We start from the raw sequence: 19,339 nt of genomic DNA on the forward strand, positions 1-19,339 counted from the left end.
TCTGAGCCTGCGAAAGGATCCAGGGACTGGCCGCCTCGTCAGGTAGAAGTGAAGTTTGGAAGCTGACACAGCCTGGGAGGCCGAAGCCGGAGGACCTGGTGACTGATTGGCTGGGGAGGGTGAGGCGGGAGGAGTCACACACAGATGGCTCTGAGGTCTGGAACTGGGGACAGCCGGTGCCACCTCTGATAGACTCTGCGAAAGGAGCCGCTGACAGCCTCAGGCGACCCCACCCTTTGGGGGCTCGGGCCTAGGGACAGGGAGGGCCGGAGCCTACAGAGGGAGGGCTGTCCTGTCTAAACTTCTGCCCCCCCCTCCCATCCCCATGTCCTCGTTTAAAAAAAAAAAAAAAGCCTGGATTTTGAGCACGATCGTTGGTTCTCAGGTGTGGGGGTCCATTCCGGGGTCCCCTCCTGCCTGCGGTCTTGCGACGGATACCCTCCAAGGGCAGACCGGCCCCGCGCGGGGTAGGCCTGGTCGGAGCCGTGGCCTGCCAGGCCCAGGTCCCCAGGCCGCCAGCACCGGGGAGGGGGCTGCGAGGCGGCGGCTCCGCCTGGGCGGGACAATGGCCGCGGCCGCCGGGGCCCCGGGAGCCCCTACGCTGGGGAAGGGGCTGGCCTAGGGCCGGGCGCCGGTGCCCTCCCCGCGCGGCTCGGGCGGGCGGAGGGGGGCGAGGAGTTCCTTTGTGGTTCTGCCTCCAGCGCGAGGCGGGCGGGGGGCGCCGCGCAACTTTGCGAGGCGGCGGCGGCGGCGGCGGCAGCGGCGAGCGCGAGACGAGGCCCCGGGGCCCGAGCGGGGCCCCCAGCGCGCGGCCCGCCCCTACCCCCCGCCCGGCCCCCTCCCCTCGCGCGCCGTCGCCCGCGCCCGGCGCTGCCCACTCGCGGGAGCCCCCGGGGCCGGACGGGCTACGCAGCCGGAGAGGCGGGGGCCCGACGCGGCCCCCCCGGAGCCGGGCGCCTGGCGCGGGGGCTCGCTGAGCGCACGGGGGGCCGCGCGGCGCTGCAGACCCAGCCTCCCGCCGCCGCCGCCGCCGCCGCCGCCTCGGCGCTTGCAGAACCCAGAAGTGAACAGCAGGCGACCCGGAAGGTTTGCGCGCGGCTCCGCACCGAGCCGGAGCCCGGAGCCCGAAGCCGGAGCCCCAGCCCGGCCCTGCTCGGGCGGCCGGGCGCGGGGCTGCGGCCGCGTCCCGGAGCCGCCTCCAGCACAGCCAGGTCCGTGCGGGCCCGGGGCGCGCGGGGAGCGGGCTCGGCGGCGGCGGGCGCCCGTCCGAGCGCCCGCCCGCGGGAAAGTTGCGCCGAGTTGCGGGCGGGAGCACGGGCCGGGGCGCGGGCGCTGTCAGCAGGGGCCGGGCGCTCCGAGGGCCCGGGGCCGCCTGCGCCCGCGGCCCGGCCCGGAGCGGCGGCGGCGGCGCGCGGGGTAGGAAGTGTCTCTGGCGGCATGTCTGGGTCTGCTCCGAGTGTGTGTGCGCGTGTGTGCGTGTGTGTGTGTGTGTGTGCGCGCGCGCGTGTGTGTATGTGTGTGTTTTCTTAAGCCGGGCTATTCAAACCTGCTGCAATTCTCCGGTAAACAATGATTCATGGGGCTTAATGCAAATAAACGGATCGCAAACGGCGCGGTTCGCGCACTTTGCAGCCGGCCCGGTGGAGCGGCCAGTGCCGGATTTCTCCCTTTTTTTGCAGATCTGCAGAATATGGCGTCCCTGTCCTGTTTTAAAAATAAGCCAGGCTGCCATTTTTGTTTTTCTTTTGTCTGAAAATTTTAATAAAACTGTCTGAGAATGTGGGAGAGGCGGCTGGAAGCAGAGGGGGCACCCGAAGGGTTGGCTTTTTTTCCTTTTCTTTGGCGAGAGCCGCGAGCCTTTCGGGGAGGTGAGACACAATGCAATTGCACTTTAAAGAAAAAAAAAAAAAAGGAAGCCGCTGGGCGATTCGGGGGGGAGAGCTGGGAATTTAAAGTTAACTCCGAAAGTTTTCTTTTTTTTTTTTTAAGCTTTTTTTTTTTTTTTGAAGGCGGTGAAATACTGCGAAAGGATATCGGGGTCCATTTCTCCCCCCAGTCAGTCGCCTTTGCAGGAATTTTAGGAAAAAGTTAACTGCCGGTTTCCTCAGAGCTGCGGGTGGCATGTGGAGGGTTGAAGAAGCGGGTTTGAGGGGACCAGGAAACGTCTTTTGAAAGAGGCTCTATAAAAATGTTCTTATAAGGCACTATATTCTCAGATTTTGGGGATAGGGCTGGCAGTAGGAGCTCAGAGTAGCCCAGGGTTTCCGACTAAGACCATTGGCATGAGAAAATAATCATGCCCTCCCGCACTCTGCCTTCGGAGCAGTGTGGGGAGTGGACCTGCCTCCTTCGTGGGTGGCTGGGGTCCCCCTTGTAGTTGGGAATCCTGCCCTGAACGCCGAGCTGCCCTCGGGCCAGTGTGCTTGGTTGGCAGTTGGCGAACCCCTTCCCTAACCTGGTGGGCCTCCTGGCCCCAGGAGGTGGCATTTGGTGGTGGATGCCCAAGGGTGTGGGCTCTTGGCCGTGTGCAGGTGGGCAGCCTCAGTGGTTTCTGTCTGAGGGGAGGGGCAGGAGAAATCCCGTGGGGGAGACTCTGCTGGTTTGCTAGTGGGGGTCGTCTGAACCTCTCACCTGTTGTGGCTCCTATCCCTTTCTGCCACCCCTGCCAGCACCCCGGAGGCTCCTCTGTTGGAGGCAGTTTTGGACTTCAATGAAGTTTCTGAAGTATCTTGCTGGACAGGTCAGGGTCTGTTGGCTTTCAAGCTGCACAGGGTTTCTGAAGGCCAGGTCTGAGGTGGCCGGTCCTGTCTGAGACACCTGGGCACACTGAGCATGGTCTAACTCTGTTGGAAAAGCATTTGTCCTGGGAGGACCCTGAGCATGTCTGGCCCCTGCTTCAGCGTGTCCTGGAGGAGAGACCCTTCTAGTCTCACCTGGTCTTGTCCTGGCTCCCCAGGGCAGTGTGAGTTCCCTGAGGGCAGAGTCAGGGGTTGAAGGTTGAGGTTTAAGGATTCAGGGATGTAGAACTTGGCATGCCTGGGTCAGAGGGCACCAAGCCAGTGTTTTATCAGATGGAGAAACAAATCCAGAGAAAGGAAGAGACTTGCCCAAAGTCACACTGCCAGTTAGAGCTGAATCAGGGACCCAGATGTTCAGACTCCCATTTCTAGGCCCTCTGTACTGTTCTCTGGATGTGACTGACCCCTGGGAGAGTCGTTTTAGACAGAACTGAACTAGAATGGGACAGGATATCTCCCTTCACCATCCCGCCCCCTCACACTACTTCCTGAGTGGATGGAACTTTACAGTTTGTATATTGTAGTGTGTGGTCTTTGTCACATCAGGCCTTCGTAGAAACCCGGTGGGGTGAAATTGTCAAGATGGGGATATAGAACCTAATTTAAAAATTTAAGAAACTGAGGCTTTGAGAAGTTGAGCAGTGGCAGAGGAAGGCTTCCAGGTTCCTTTTGGGGAGGGGCTGTGTATTTTTTAGGTGGACTTTGGTGTTGTGGACAAGATTCTTTCCCACCTTCGAGGTTTTGATATCTCATATTCTGCTGGCTCAGTGACTGTGTAAAAATCTAGATGCCCAACCCATATGGAATGTCAGAGCAGAAAAGTCCCTGAGAAGCCATCTGGGTTCAGAGGGTAAGTCACTGGTTTGAAGTCACCCAAAACTTTGGATTCCAACTAGGACCAGAGCCCTGGTCTCCTGTCTCCCTCCTTTTGTGAGACACTCGGAGGGAAAGTGAACCACTCTGCCCACTGCCAGGCTCCACTGGGCTCAGGAGAGCCATGGTGCTGGTGGTGCTAGTGGTGATGGGGCTGTGGGCTCTGTAATGGCCAACGCTTGGTGGAGACATGGATTTATCCAAGGGGATGAGGAATAGACTGTCTGTGGCCTTGGGGAATGGAGGCAAGATGGCCCCAGGTAGAGAGGGAGCCGGTGTGTGGGTGAGATGTGAACTGGGCCTGAAGCTAGCCTGGCCCCAGGCCTTCCCTGGGCAGGTACTTCCCTGCCCTGCCTCTCTGTAAAGTAAGAATCATTCCTTCACCTGTAATTCTGCCATCCATTAGTTTATTCATTTATTGATTTGCTAGACCATTCCTTTATTCTTTCAATGTACATTTTTTAGTTTATTGGTTAGTTATTTCAGTCGCCTACCCATTGTCCATCTGTCTATTTGTCCATCCATCCATTCATCTGTCTTTCTATCTATCTAATCCCCTGCATACCTAGCCCAGGTTGAACAGCCATGGGAGATACAAGTGCAGTCATTTGGGGCTCCAAAGCCAACAGAGAAAAAGGTGTGAGAGTGCAGGTGTATATAGCACTAGCCAGGGAATTATTTGTGGGTGTCTCCATGAGTCTCTAGGGAAGGTATCTTAAAGAAGAGGAGGTTTAAAAATACCAAAAGAGTTTCACAGACTACCCCTGGGACCAAGTCTCATTTGTGAATTGAACTTTACAGTTTGCACAGTGTGGTGCATGGCTTCTGTGACTTTGGGCGCATTCTTCCCCTCTCTGGCCCTCGGTTTCTTGATCTTTAAGATGAAATACTCTCTGTGAATCTCATGGGTTGTTGGAAGTGACAACAAGAGTGCCTGCAGTGTCTCCCAGCCCTGCCAGACATGTGATAGGAGTTCACCGTGCACCAACTGAATTATAAGGATTGTTGGTTACCGGTCTAGACCCCACCTTGATTTTGAAAACCATGGTGTTTCTCAGAATGAGCCATATGCTCTAGGGACCCTGAAAAGACCCGCTTTGTCATGTCATTCCCCTGCCGAAACTCTTTTAATGTTTCCTAGGCATTTCAAAGAACAAAAATCCAAAGTCCTACAAAGGAATATAGGACTGCAGGTCCTTCGTGGTTTAGACGTGTCCATCCTTCAACCTCAGCTCCCCTGAAGCACCTCCCAGTCTCACCACCTCCAGCTACAGTGACTTCTTTTTGTACCTTGAATTTACAAAGCCTGTTGGCAGGGCCTTTGCACATCCCTGACCTGGAGTGCTTTTCCCTAAATGTTTGCATGGCTGGTACCTTCTTGTTTTACAGGTTTTGATTCAAATGCCACCTCCTCAGAGGGGCTCCCAGCCCACCTACTCTGTAATAGCTTCTTACTGTCACTCGTGGTCATGTCAACCTCTTTTATTTTTTTCTGAAGCTCTTATCAGGAGCCAAAATTTTCTCATTTGTTTGTTTGCACTTCATGTCTGTCTACACTGCTGGAGCATGCTTAAACCTCATGCAGGCGAGCAGGCAGGTGGTTCCAGCATTGTGGCTGGAGCTATAGTGGAGGTGAGGAAATGCTAGGGAGCCCAGATGTAGCAAGCAGCCCTGGCAGCTCCTGGGAGATGAAGTGACACCGAGCTTTGTCCTCTCCTCCCCTGGGAGGCTCTGGGCTCTTGTTAGGAAATAATGAGATGATTAAATCATGGGATCTAAGAATCCCAGTCTCTCCCAATCTCAGAACCCTAACATTGAGAAGTTTTCCATCTCAGAACCTTTGACACTTGGAATGTTTATAGGATCTGATCTGGGATTTAGAATCTTACAAAGGGGACTCTCACTGCCTTACCTATTTAGCAGCACGGAGTGCTTACTTTGTGTCAGGCCATGTTACAAAAGACTTTATAAATGTTAACATATTGAATCCTTGTTGTTATTATGTTCATTTTACAGATGAGAAAATCGAGGCACAGAGAGATTAGGTCTATGGAGCATCAGGGACATTGTGGGGTTTGAACCTAGCACCCTGGGGCTCCTCCTTAGAATCCCAATCCCCTTCCCACATCCTTGACAGAAGGGCCTCTAACCTCTGCTAGAGCGGTGGTGGTGGGACTTCTTCTTTACCATGAGCCCCAGTCTCCCCTGTCAAACAGTTGTCATTGCTGGAAAGATTTTCTTATACAGTGGCCAGTGCTGCACCTCTCCTGTGAATAACGCGTGGGAAGTGACATGAGTGTTACGGTTTCCCAGGGCTTTTGACCATGGAGGTTTCTGACTTTAGTAGCCTCTTTCTCCCCACCGGGTTGTGAGCTCCTTGAGGGCAGGCAGCCTTGGAGTTGAATGAATGAATGAATGAATGAATGGTGTATACAAAGAATACATGTTGAGCTCCTATCTCTGCTAGGCACTTGTTCCAGGGTACTTGACAGGTTCAGTATACTTAGGGAAAGAGGACAGTATCTCTCCATAGTAGCCTCAAGAAAGTCTGTATCTGATGTTTGTGTTCTCCATTCTTGAAGAACCATCTAAGGTCTCAGGTCATGCACTAATTGGAAAGAGGTAAACCTTACAGCTGATCCAGTCGAACCTTATTTTGCCCATTGTGGAAACGTAAGTGGGAAGGGAGAGAGGAGTAGGCCTTATTCTGCCATAGTGTGTGCCTGGGGTTTGAAGGCAGGAACAGGCCTCGCTGGGAGAGCTGTTGCCTCGGTAGCACCAATCCTCAGCTCCACGATGCTCAGGCCTGTACGAGGGCCCAGTGCCTTGCCCGCCGTTTGGGTGGGATTGAGGAAGTGGATGTGGCATGGTGGAAGTGGCTTGGGAACGGCTTCTTGACACTTGGGATTGGGGTGGCTTTGGAAGTTGGGTAGGATTTGGGGAATAGAATGAGTAGTGTCTTAAGTGGATAATGTGTTGGGGGAAGGCCCAGGGATTTGGCTCTGGGGCCCAAAGTGTCCTGCCTTGTCTCTCCCTCATCTGTGTGGCCACAGAATTTCTTTGGGGAGGGTCACTACCATCTCAGTCCTTCTCTGAGTTTGGCAAAGGTGTCATGCTCCTTGAAGGGGACAATCTAACCATTTCAGGTTCTGGGATTAATGGGGGATGCCTGGCAGGGGTGGGTACATTGCTCAGATGCACTCACACACACTCTTATATATTTACACTATCAGCCATTCCACTACGACCTTTGACCCTACTCCCCCGCCTTTTCCCATTTGGGGGGCTGTCCTGCTATTTCAGAGACACCACCAGAGATGGCCCAAACTGGGCCTGCAGGAGCCAGGAGTTTGGGAGGCATGTCTGCTGGAGTGTGCATCCACACACTCAATACAAACACATCACACTGGAACACACACATACACTCCTGCCACCCACAGGATCACGCACACATGCACATATACCTGTGTGCACCCTCCCAGAAAATGGCAAACAGCTGCATGCCTGCTCCTTCTCGTGCACTTTCACATGCATGGTACACGTCAGGTTTATCATCTATATGCAGGTGTGCTCATGCACATGTGTGTTTTTACATGGACGTGCGTTTTGCATGCACCCATTCATTCATACCTGTGAGGATGTAGCCTCACATTCTGGACTGTGCACACGATCCCCCATGCGCACTCTTGCACTCGCGTGTGCACACACCCTTCCTGGATCCGATTGCAGTGGTGGAGCGCGCAGCTTGTTTCCATCTCCCGCCTTCATTCAGCAGTATTTCTTGAGCATTTACTATGTGCCAGCCCATGTGCTTGATGCTGGGGATAGAGGTGAGGAAAACTGACATAGTCCCTGCCCTGGTGGAGAGGACAGACATCGAATAGAAGGTCACAAAAATGAGGATGTGCTTGTAGATTTTTGTAAATGCTGGGAAGAAACTACTTTTCTGTGATGAGAGTTTCCCTATAGCTTCATGCTCCTAGATTTACTGTAATGAGGAATGGTAATGGTATGTATAGGGGAGAGGTGTTTCTGGGCAGAAGTGATAACTGGCCAGAAGTTGCCCAGCTGAGGGCATTCCAGGCAGAGGGTGTGGCCTGGGCAGAGGCCCTGAGGTGGGAAGTTAAGAAGCATGGAGAAGGTAGACCCTAGCGAGAGACCTGGAGGTGGGCAGGGCCTGATCTGGCAGGGCCAGTAGTCGGCCTTCCCTGACCTCTTCACCCCTCCCCATATGCCCATCCCAGGTGCTCCCCACTCCCATCCCTGCCCAGCCCAACCCTCCCTTTGCTGCCTTGCCCTGCTCAGGGGCCACTCTGTCTGTTGGCCTCCACCTGAGGCCTGAGCCATGTCTGACATGCCCCACATCCTGCCTGCTTCAGGGGTCCAGAGATACAGCGTGAGAACAGGCTGTGACCACCTGCCAGGGGTTCCTGAACTATGGCCCCTAGGACCTGTCATGAAGTTCCTGGGAGCCAGCCCACAGATGAGGTTTAGCAAACAGCTGGCTCTTCAGCTTCGAGTAATCCCAGACTTGGCTCTGCATGTCAGCAGGGCACCCCCTGTGGGTCCTGAGAGGCTCCCGGAACTGCCGTTCTCCCCGCCCCTCAGCACAGGTAACAGCACTGCTTGGTCAGATTTCCATGCGGATCTTTGACTGTTGGGAAAGGCTCCTTTATGACTTGGAGAACCTCATAACAACAGTGGTTGCTAACATGGAGTCCTTACTGTGTACCAGGCACTCTTCTAAAGACTTTTATACATATTAACTCATTCACAGCAATACTGTGGAGATAACATTATCGTCCCCAGTTTGCTAACAGTCTCTGGGGCTTTGACCCACACCGTCTTGTGTACTGTTGACCCCTTAGTTGCCACACTGCCCCTCAGAGTGTACTGGGAGCCAGGCTGTGATTTAGTTGAATCTGCTTTGTAAAGGAAGGAATGAAGGTTCCAGAGAGGAAACGGACTTGCTAAAGGTCACACAGCCGGCTGACAGCAGAGGGTTCCACTTTGGGCAGGTTACACACTTTGTTGAGACTTTGGGCAGGTTACACACTTTTCTGACCCCAAACAAGGAAGAGATGAACATGGAAGCCAGAAGGGTGGGACCTTTGGAAGATGTGAGGGGTCTGCAATTGAGAAGGGTCATGGGGTAGAGGCTACTTCGGTACCCTGGATGTGGACTTTATAAGTCATTAATCTGTTCATTTATGTTCTAAGCATCTTTCTGAATGTATTTATTTTGAAAAGTTCACAGCATCTACCTGACAGGGTCATTAGGAGCCTGAGTGAGACATGCTTGTAAAACATCTACTAACACCTGAAACAAAAGAAGTGCTCGGTAACTATTATTGTTGTTGTTATTGTCATTTTACAGTGGCAGAAGGCGTTCCCTGTGGGGATGGGACCTGGGGGTCCTTGGGGGAAATGGAAATAGAGAAGGACATGTGTTCAAAGCCTGCAGAACGTTATCTCAGCTGTGAAAGGAATGTCATGGCCATTTTCTAAACGAGGGCATTGAGACTCCCAGAGGAGGTCACTGCCCTGGGTGGCCAGTGGTGGGATGAGGGAGACAGGAAGAGAAAGGCGGAGCACCCTAGCTCCCATTGAGCAGGGCACAGACAGCAGCTCCGCTCCTGCCCTGATCAGCCCCACCATCGCAATGGGAAACAGCCCTTCCCAACCCCAGAGAGCTGCAGAAACCCGGCTTAATCGGATCCAGGACCCTCGGGAGTCTGTTCCTCACAGGAAGTTCTCAGGAGCAAGCTTCCAAGACTGGCCTGGGTCTTGGGGATGGGTGGGGTACAGCAGCTGGGGCTTAGGGCTCTGGGCTGCATGGAGTGAGGCACATGGAGGTCCCAGGGGTCGTGGGAGGAAACCTTGGAGCACAGGGGGATCTTAAGGGCACTGGGAAGATGGGAAACCTCGGCTTGTCTCTCCTAGACCATCTCCTGCTCGTCTCTTGGAGGCCATCTTTCTGGCTCCTTAATGACCTTTCCATTGAAAAACCTGACCATGGCCTTCCCCTGCTCAGTAACTTGTTGCCTATCTGAGCGTATTTGAGACCCCTTTGCTATCCTAGGAAGGCAGCAGTTTTCCCTACCTTGGCACATGCTACTCCTTTGCTCAGAATGCTCCTTGTCCCCCATCCAAGCATCTTAGCCTGGAACTCAGCCCTTTATGAACTGCCTTGGCCTCCATTTCCTCTTTCCCCAGCAAAGTTCTGCAGTTTGTTTCCATAGCAGACCATACGTGATGCTGTGTGCTTTCTCGCCTCTGGGCCTTTGCACATGCAGTTCTTTCCACTTCACCTGCCTGTTCCTGGCATCTCTCTCCTGAGTCCTCCCTTATTCCCCATCAGGAAGTCCCACCTTCATGAGCTCTTCATCCCTCAGTGGGATGGGCTCATCTTCCTAGGAGCACCCCACCCCCTAGCCTAGCCACATCTCAGCAGTAACTTGTTGCCTATCTGAGCGTGTTTGAGACCCCTTTGCTATCCTAGGAAGGTAGCAGCTTTCCATACCTTGGCATATGCTACTCCTCTGCTCAGAATGCTCTTCCTCTCCTCTCTCTCCTGTCCAACTTCTTAGTCTTTAAGGCTCACAGGACAGACCCTATCCTCTCATTGATTCTCTCAGTAAAGTGTGAACTAGGCACTTGAGCACCTACTGTGTGGCTAGCACTTGGCTCTGGTCCTGCAGTAGTGGCTCTGTTCTTGTGGGTCAGGGCTGGAAGGAGTATTTACAGGTGAGATGCAAAGGTAGGGTACGGAGCATGTAAGGGCAATGGATGTATATAGCAGGGTGGCCCAATTTCTGTTGAGGAGAGGGTCAGAAAGGAACCTTTAGCCAAAGGAGGACCCAAAGAAAGAGTCCAGTGAGCTATGGGTCTGAGTCGGAGTATGGGGTTGTACTCAAGATCCAGACCCAAGCTCCTCTTGGGGAGCTTCCCGCTACGTCAGGACTGGGCAGATAAGTAACCAGGCAATTCTGGGACGATGGAATCAGCGCTTTGGTGGGGGAAGCCCAGGCAGCTGTGGGAGTTCAGCAGAAAAGCTGCAAATATAGCCTTGGGAGGAGGCAGCAATCAGGAAGGTTTCCCAAGGCAGACATTGAGCTGAGTTTTAATGGCTTATGGGAACCTGGCAGGGTTTCAGCTGGGTGAGATGGTCTCTAGATGGAAGGGCATAGCCTATGCAAAGGCACAGTGGCATGAGAAAACAACTAATTTTGGAGGAACCTGTAGGTAGTGTGGTGAGGCTGGAGGTGGGGAGCTACCTGTTGAGATGCATGTGGCCAGCAGGGCCTCCTTGGCCAAGGCCCCTGGGTTCCATGCTGGGCATGGGGCCTGAACTGTACCCCAAAGTGATGGGAACACAAGAAGGACTTATGCTGGAGAGTGAGCGATCTGGGCAGGCTTTCCTGTGTTTGCTCTGGTCCTCCTCCCTGAAGCCCTCACACAGGAGCAGGGGTCCCTGACTGTGCTCCTGGCTGGGGTCTGGGGTAAAGTACAAGGCTCACTGGGACTGAGTGAGCCCTGGCCTCTCTGACCCCCTCTCTCCTCCTGGGTAAACCTGCAGGGCCAGAGGCCAGAATCTTAGTGGGGCTGTGGGCAGCTTGAGGTGTCTTGCTTGGCCAAAACTTGCTGAAACTTTAGTTTTATTAAGACTATTATTTAAGTAAAAATCACATAGCCACCCTACAAAAGTCAGAGAAGACTACCACATTAGCATTTTGGTGTTTCCTTCCCCTCTTTTCTCGCAGCACCTAGATTTTGTATAGATGTCATTGCTCTAACATGTAGTCTTCCTTTCCTCTGCCCCCTACTAATGTCACATCACAGGTTATTTTCTAAACACCTGCAGGGGGGTTTTAATACTTCTTTCTAATGGATCCAGTGTCAGGGTAGAAAGTACGGGCTTTGGAACCTGACTTTCTGGGTTCAGATCAGACAGACTACTTGACTTTGAGCAAGTTTTACCTAATTTCTCTGTGCCTCAGTTCCTTTTAAGTTTGATGTGTTAAACGAGTCATTACAATGCCAGTAAATAGTGCTATTATTAATGACTGTAGACTATGTCACTATTTATCATGTTTCACAGGGCCATCTCCCTGTTGTTTAAAATTATGAATGTTTGAGGTTTTTGCTATTGTAAGAAACCTCTGAAGCTAACAGCTTTGTGCATAGTTCTTTGTCTATATTTAGGGTATATTCTAGGGACAGATGACCAAGAATGGGATCTCTAGGCCAGGAAATGAAAATTTTTAGACTAGATTTTCTTCAGAAATGATTGCTTCAACTTACACTCCCAGCAATAACGGGAGTGCCAATTTCACCATTTCCTCGCCTGCATTGGGTATTATCATTTTCTTATTTTTTCGCTATTTTAACAGGTGAAGCCTTTTAATTTTCACTGCTGGGAAGGCAGACCATTTTCTGTGTTTATTAGCTGTTAACTTTCTTTGGGTATTAAGTACATAGCCCCTTTTCAGATAAATTAAGAAGATAGGGCTTAGATATAAGAAGTGGGAAACAGTGACACAGGAGATAATATAGTGATAGGGTAGATGGAAGGAACTCGGAGGAGAAAGGAACTTTCTTCTGTCCGGGCCATGACACGTTCAGTTCTCTCCTCCTAGACCATTTAATTCATTCAGACATTTATCAGGAACTGTGTGGGGCTTAAAAGGTAAGTGGTATACTCCTTCAGCCATGGTTCTGCCCAACAGCAGAGAGGGTTGAGAAATCAGGCAGAAAACAGCGATATGTGTCTGATGATAGAAATGCAGGCCACCAAGAGATCAGAGAGGAGAGGCACCCAACATAGTGGGAGGTGGAGGTCGAGCAGTCCCAGCATGCTTTCAAGGAAATAGTCTGTAAGCTGGGGCCCCGAGGAAGAAATTGAAGTTAACCAATGAAACGGGGAGGACAGAGGGTTCCAGGGAGAGGAGGCAGCCTGATCAAAGGTGAGGAAGTGAGAAGGGAAGGAGAGCAGGGGGGAGCTCTCCCTTTGGCAGGCACAGGTGGAGTATAAAGCTGGAACAACTAAGGAGGCCAAAGTTGTCAGCAGGGTCTGAACGTGTAAGACCTAAAGAGTCTAGACCTTGTCTGGAGGGAAGTAGGGAGCCATGGAAGGTTCTAAGTTCCTAAGCAGGGGAGTGTTGTGATCTGATTTATATTTTAGAAATCTCAGAGTGACTACAGTAGGAGACTGACTGGAATGAGGGATGTGGGGAAGCCCGTGAGCAAATTCTTGCGATAGCTGGACCGGAGCAGGGCACGTGGTGGACATACTCTTCTTTCGCCACCTGGTGGAATCCCAACCAGCTTCAAAGTGCAGGTTTAATGTCATCTTCCCCTACCCAGGATATGTGCCGGGAAGATGGGAACTCTGTGGGGCCTGGCAAGCAGTGGTCCATTGAGCGCCCGCCACTAGCCGACCTCGACCTCCCCCTGCTCCTTCATGCCTCCAGACCCTCCGTTTATTCCTCCCCCATCCACAGCCCTTTACCACCCTCTCTCCCTCCCCTCCTTCCCTCCCTGCCTCCTTCTCTTCCTCTCTCTCTTTTCTTTTTTTTTTTTTTTAAACTAAGTTTATTGTTTTGATTATAAAAACAACTGAACGACATTACAGAGAATCTGGAAATCAGAGAAACAAAGACGAAAAACCAGATCAGCTCCAGCCGCCTCCCCCAGCACTCCCAGCCTCCCTCTGGGCGTGGTTCCCTGCCGCTTGCTTTTTCTGACGCAGGTTTTTATTTTTGCCTCCTTGTAATCATAGTGTCCGGACAGTTTTGGGTCCTGCTTCCTCCCATTTGCTCTGTGGCCACGAGGTCTGGGCACATCTCATTTTGTAATGTCTGTGGGATAGGCTGGGAATGGTGGTGGCACATAAGTCGCTTAACCACATCCCCCTGCCCTGCGCTGGGCAAGGCTAGTCACATTCCACCCTGGGCTGGCCATTGTCTTTGTGTCTGTTTGTCTAGGCCTCTCCCTGGGTGGCAGGGCCTCCCTGGCACCTGGTGTACCCCTTCTGCTGTGTCCCTCCCCCAGTGCCCCTTTGTGGAGTTTGCTAGACTGTCCTCAGAGGCTGCCCTCCTGGGACAGGGTGATGGATAGACCTAGTTTCAAAAACAGAGTGGGTTCTGTGACCTCAGACAAATTACTAAACCTCTCTGGACCTCAGTTTCCTTATATGTGATAGGTCTAGTGCAACAGTCAAATAATGGCTGTAAAATGTCCTGACACAGTTCCTGGCCCATTGTAAGTGCTCAAGAAAAGGTAGTCAATATTATTGTACTTTTTCATTCAACAAGGAGTTTCTGAGATCCCCTTGGACTAGATGCTAGAATAGCAGAGGTGAACGAGCACCAGGCCTACCTGAGAAGTGCTCATAGTCTGATGAGGAAGTCACCCAGGGAAGCATCAAGGTATGATTGGCCCTGTAGTGCTGGGTGGTATCCTAACTCCATCACGAGCTGTGTGTCTTGGGCAAGTTGGTCAACTTCTCTGAGCTGCCGTTTCCTCTTCTGTTAAATGCACATTTCACAAGGTCATTGGGAAGATTCCATGACATGACACATGACATCCTCAGCACAGTGCCTGGCACATAATATGTGTTGAAATCAATGGTAGCTGCCATTTTTTTATTATTATTATTGTTATTGTTATTCTCATATACAAGGTGCTGTTGGGAACACAGAGGAAGTGACTGACTGGGGGTTCAGGGAAAGCTCCGTAGAAGAGGGAACACTTGAGCTGGGTCTTGAAGGATGAGTAGAAGTTCACCAAGTGGGAAAGGACACTCTAGGTAAGCAGCCTGTGATTCCAGGTTGAAATCTGTCAATGAGGGGTTTGTTCTTCGGGGGTTTAAGCCATTGTGTTCATCCCAGCTCCCCTGAGCACCCCTTACTGCCTCCCGCTGGGTCCGTACTGAGGGCCGTGCATGCTCACCCACTTTTAACAACATCCACCTGTGACTCCGTGTTCTGGTGGCTGTGGGTTCCTGCTCGTGGGAGTTGCTGTGTCCCCATCTATCCATGTCTCTCCATCTACAGTCTGTGTGTCATGTGCGTCTGAGTTTGGTGCTGTTTGTCTGCATGTTCCTGTGGCCACGTGTGTCCACACTGATATCCAGAGGGCCTCCCAGGCCACAGCATTGGGGCAGCTTGCACGCCTCCTTGGCCTCCAGCTCTAACCAAATAGCCAGGCCTCCTTGACCCCTCTCCCGCCTGGCCCAGGTGCTGTCTCTGCCTCTCACCTCCATTCCCTAGGGGCTTCCTAATAGATGACCTCCCACAGCCTCCACTTTTGGCTTCTCCAGACCTGTCTACACTCAGCAGTCAGGGGTCTTTTTAAATCACAGGTTCCATCCTATCACCCACTGCTTCAAGTCCAGACTCCAGGCCTAGGATTCAGGAATCGACCGTATGGGTCTAGCGCTGGCTGATGGCTCCTAGACTACACTGGAATGCTTAGCCCCACTCACGTGCTGTGCTGCTTCTCACCTCTGGGTCTCCTGTCAGGAATGCTTCCCACTCCTTCTTTGCCGGGCTAACTCCCACTCATCCTTTAAGACCCAAAGCAGGCATCACCTCCCCTGGGAAGTCCTCCCTGATCTTTTCTTTCTACCTTGGGTCAGGTCCCTGGCTCTGGGATGCTCATCCCTTATTTGGGGGACAGGAGTAAGTGACTTGCCCAAGATCACACAGCCGGTGAGTTGGAGCCAAGATTTGAATCCAGGTGCATTGGGCTTCAAGCAAAGCAGGCTGTTCCATAGGCCAAGTGAGGTGACTGTAGCTAGGACTTGTGGACAGGAGTGGGAGTCCTGAGAACGTGGCTGGTGGTGGATCTGAGCCGAGAGGGGTGGGAGGGGATGTGCTGTGGATCAATGTGTGTCTGTGGCAGGAGCATCTGGGCAGATGGGGATGCCCACCTGGAGTCAGGATGGCTAGGGGAGATACTGTCTTAGGAGAAGACCAAGTCCAGCTTAGACTCGCTGAGTCTGAGCAGCCCATGAGACAGCCAGAGGAATGTGTTAGCGAGGCAGCTGGAAGCCAGGCCTGGGGCTCCAGGGAGAGGCCTTGGCTTCAGACAAATTTGGAGGTTGGTTGGTATTTAAAGTCCTAGGTTAGATGGGCCGCCCAGGAACTGAGGCCAGTGGGAGAGAGGAAGCTCCTGCCCTAAACCGAGGAGCCCAACTTGGGGGTGGGGGAAGCTGTGAAAGAGACTGAGAAGATGAGGGACCTAGGGGTTATGGCACATATATCTTCCCAAAGGGCCTAGGTGGCAGAGAGGCCATGGAGGATAGGACTGGAAGGTGCCCCGTTGACTTTGACCACGTGGAGGTCCTTGGGGGCATGTAGTAGATTTCATAGGTGAAAGTTCTTTTTTGCAGAAGCTTGTGGGTCACTTGTCTGCTTCCTCCACTTAGTTGGGGCTCCCAGAGGGCAGGACTCTTCGTTTACCCCAGGTTCCCCAGCACTGGACTTCTGTTTGACCCATAAAGTGTATCTAGAATGAATGAATAGATGGATTGATAGACAGATGGATGCATGGGTGGATGGGCCAGCTGCCATCAGGATGCTGTTTTCAGAGGCAGCTCTATAGGGTGTTTCGTTCACCCATCCATCCAAATTTCTTCCCCTTTTAGAGCAAAACAAAATGGCAGCTTGCTTGTCCACCGCAAGGATCAGGGCTGTGGATCTCGGGGATCACAGCACAGAACCTAGGCTTCTCTCTGGGGCTTGAAGTCCAGTCTGCATGTCCTGCCCAACCACCAGTGTGTCTCCTCTGTCCATCTGGGCATGGATACTCAGTCATGGCCCATCTGGTCTCCTCTGCCCCCATCCCCTCTGCCCCAGGTACTGTCCTCAGGCCTTTCCTTCCGCCCTTGGTCCACTTAGCTTCTTTGTCCCCCTGGCCCAGCACACTACCTGACTGATGCCTTCTTGCCACCAGCATTCCATCTCAAAACCTTAGCACGGCATTCAAGGCCCCGCGGACTGGCCTCTGTCTCTCACCCCCTCACCACTCTCCAGCTCTTTGGTGTTGGTGAGTGGCTGCTTACTGTCCCCACCCTGCCTTGTACTGTCAGAGCTCAATGCCTCTGCTCAAACCGTTGCCTCTGCCAGGAATGCCCTCTGCGTCATCTCCCTGTCCTTAACACACAACTGATCAGTCGCCTCTCCTGCTTAAAAACTCTTTCCTCAAGACAAGGTGTGAGCGATTTAGCCTGGCCCTGGCCACCTCAACCCCGCGCCCCCTTGCTATGGCTCCCCAATATCATGCAGGTCCTGGGGTTGCATGGTAGACACCAACCACCTCCCAGACCTGTTACGGGGCACATATGAGATATTCTTGGTGCACACCTAGTGGTGTGCCTCACACGCAATAGGAGTTCAGCAAGTGTTCCCCCTTGCCCACCTTCCCTACACCAGGGCCAGGGTACCTAAGTGAATCATTAAATTATTTGAGATGAGCCAGAGAAGGATACAGACATTAGACAGAAGCTGTGCAAATCAGATTCAGTGACCCAAGGTAGACTCTTCCCTTTTGTGGGCCTGTTTTCCCAACCAGGGTAAGGGGCGGTCCCTGCCTGGCCAGGGGCCTGATAAATGTCAGAGAAGATGCTCTGTTCAACTATGAGACCCTAGGCAAGCCACTCTCTTCCCCATACCTTTGTTAACCGGGGTAGGGCTTTGGAAAGCCTGAACTTGGCATTGGACTGAAGAGGAGAGGACAGCTCCTGCAGAGCTATCTGAGGAACAGCTGGGTGCAGTGGGCAGAGTCCTGGGCCAGGATGTATCACCCCATTTTACAGATGAGGAAACTCAGATGGCCGAGGCCCAACATTATAGCACACAGCACTCCCTCCTGTTTCCCCATCTGTGTGGCGTGGAGCAAAGTGCTTCCCTTCTGGTGCCCTGGTTTCTTCCTCTGTGAAATGGAGGTGATAATTTCTTCCTGCTTTCCGGGCTCTGGTCAGAATGCCGGGGGGTACGGAAGAGCTTTGTAAAGTGTCGGCAGTGCTAGATAATTGTGTGGGGTAGTCTTTAAAATAATTCTGATGATTATTCCTTTATTTATCCATTCTGTCATATAACTCATGTTATTAATAACTTCTGGGCCTGAACAGCTGAGGGACTGACGAGCTGGACTTTGGAGTCAGGGAGTGCAGAGTGGGAATCTCAGCTCTCTGCTTACTTGCTGTGCGACCCTGACCAAGTCACTCCACTTCACCTTGAACTTCAGTTCCCTCAGTTGTAAGAAGCAGATGATGAGAGTACCTGCCTTTCAGTGTCAGTGTGCCTGGCGTCAGGTAGGCACCTGGTAAACGGCAGCCTCCTCACTGTTAAAGAAATCTGAGAAAGAAATCCCAGGAAGTGCTTCTTGTGTGGGGCTGTGAGGGATGGGTAGAGGGGAAGGGCAGCTTGGTGTTTTGTGGGTGGGCTCTTAGAGGGCATAGGCTGCCCCTGGCCACCCTAGAATCAGTTGCTCTGATCCCCAGGCTGGAAGTGAGAGGCAAGGATTTTGCATTATAGGTATTGTCATTTGCATATAGATATTTGCTCAACTGAGGATGAGGGTTTGCAAAGCAAATTTCCCAGAGGAACCAACTTGCGCATATCAGATTTCTAATCTTGACTCTGGAAGCCTAGTAGCCCTGTGGTCTTTGGCAGGTCTCTTCAAGCCTCAGTTTTTTTCACCTATAGTATAGAGTTATAATACTTTCTGTGCCTACTTCTCAGGTAAAAATCACAAGATAATTCATATAAAAGATCTTAAAGTATTGAGATTAGATTATATCCTTATCCCCTGAAACCCTCTGCCTGCAAGTCCAGTAGGGGCTTCTCAGGGTTGTAGGGCCAGGAAAAGAGATTTAAGACACTTCATTTGGTCTCGACTGTCAAAATAAATGATTTCATTTAAGCAACAATACTAGTTAGATATTTAGTTACTAATTTCTGTAAGAGAGCCATGAATGATAGAAATTGGATAGGAAACAAGACTGAATAGAATCCCCTTGCCCACAAGGTCCCTGTAAGCCGCATCTTGACTTACTCTGGGGGTGTAGGAAGACTGGAACCCTGTGGAAGACGTAAATAACTCTGAAGGCCCACCCTCCATGCTTCCCTGGTTGAAAAGGCTTTCTAAGTGCACAGGTTTACCGTGGAACTTGTGAGATGAGAGGCACCAGACAGACGGTCAAGATGGTCACTTCTACTGAAGAGCCCCAAACTGCTCCAGACTCAGGCCTCCTCAACCCCCTTCTTAAGCACAGTGTTCTGACACATTCTTGTAGGTAAAATGTTGTTTACGGGCATGGTTGTTTCTTAAAGATAACTTTCCAGAGGTACAGTTTCTTGGGTCAAAGACCAGTAATCGTCTGGGTCTTCGTAAGTCATCCTGCCAAAATGCCCTTCAGAAAGGCTGTGTCTGACAACCCAGGTTCTTGTGCCCCCGGTGCTCTAACAGGATGTCTGCACTAGAGAGATCATTGGTAAGAAGGGCAGAGATCGGGGTTGGCTCTGCTCTGTGGCTATTTACAAAGTTGCCCCAAGACTGACTTCTCAGTTTGTCTATGAGTGGGGTAGGATGGGGGGGGGGGCACTCCTGTGCAGAATTCATGAGTCCTTGGGGGCCCTTCTAGGGAATGGAGATTGGTC

At 52.1% G+C, this 19,339-nt stretch overlaps 1 protein-coding gene across 5 annotated transcripts in view; it reads left to right on the plus strand.

Moving 5' to 3' along the window:
• Nucleotides 1-928: 928 nt before the first annotated feature.
• The window catches only part of ZNF362 (zinc finger protein 362), a 37,376-nt gene continuing 18,965 nt past the window's right edge, over nt 929-19,339 (plus strand). The window contains exons 1-2 of one of the 5 annotated variants that reach the window (XM_036227413.1): nt 929-1,211; nt 14,356-14,481. In XM_036227413.1, the coding sequence (XP_036083306.1) occupies nt 14,444-14,481 (38 nt within the window). In that variant the 5' untranslated portion in view covers nt 929-1,211; nt 14,356-14,443. Of the gene's footprint in view, nt 1,212-1,408; nt 3,649-4,780; nt 18,976-19,339 lie in introns of those variants that run through there. The other 4 variants (XM_036227339.1, XM_016150524.2, XM_036227188.1 and 1 more) reach the window with 4 other exon arrangements.

This window comes from Rousettus aegyptiacus, unplaced genomic scaffold (genome assembly GCF_014176215.1).
Source record: "Rousettus aegyptiacus isolate mRouAeg1 unplaced genomic scaffold, mRouAeg1.p scaffold_m13_p_1, whole genome shotgun sequence".
NCBI lineage: Eukaryota > Metazoa > Chordata > Mammalia > Chiroptera > Pteropodidae > Rousettus > Rousettus aegyptiacus.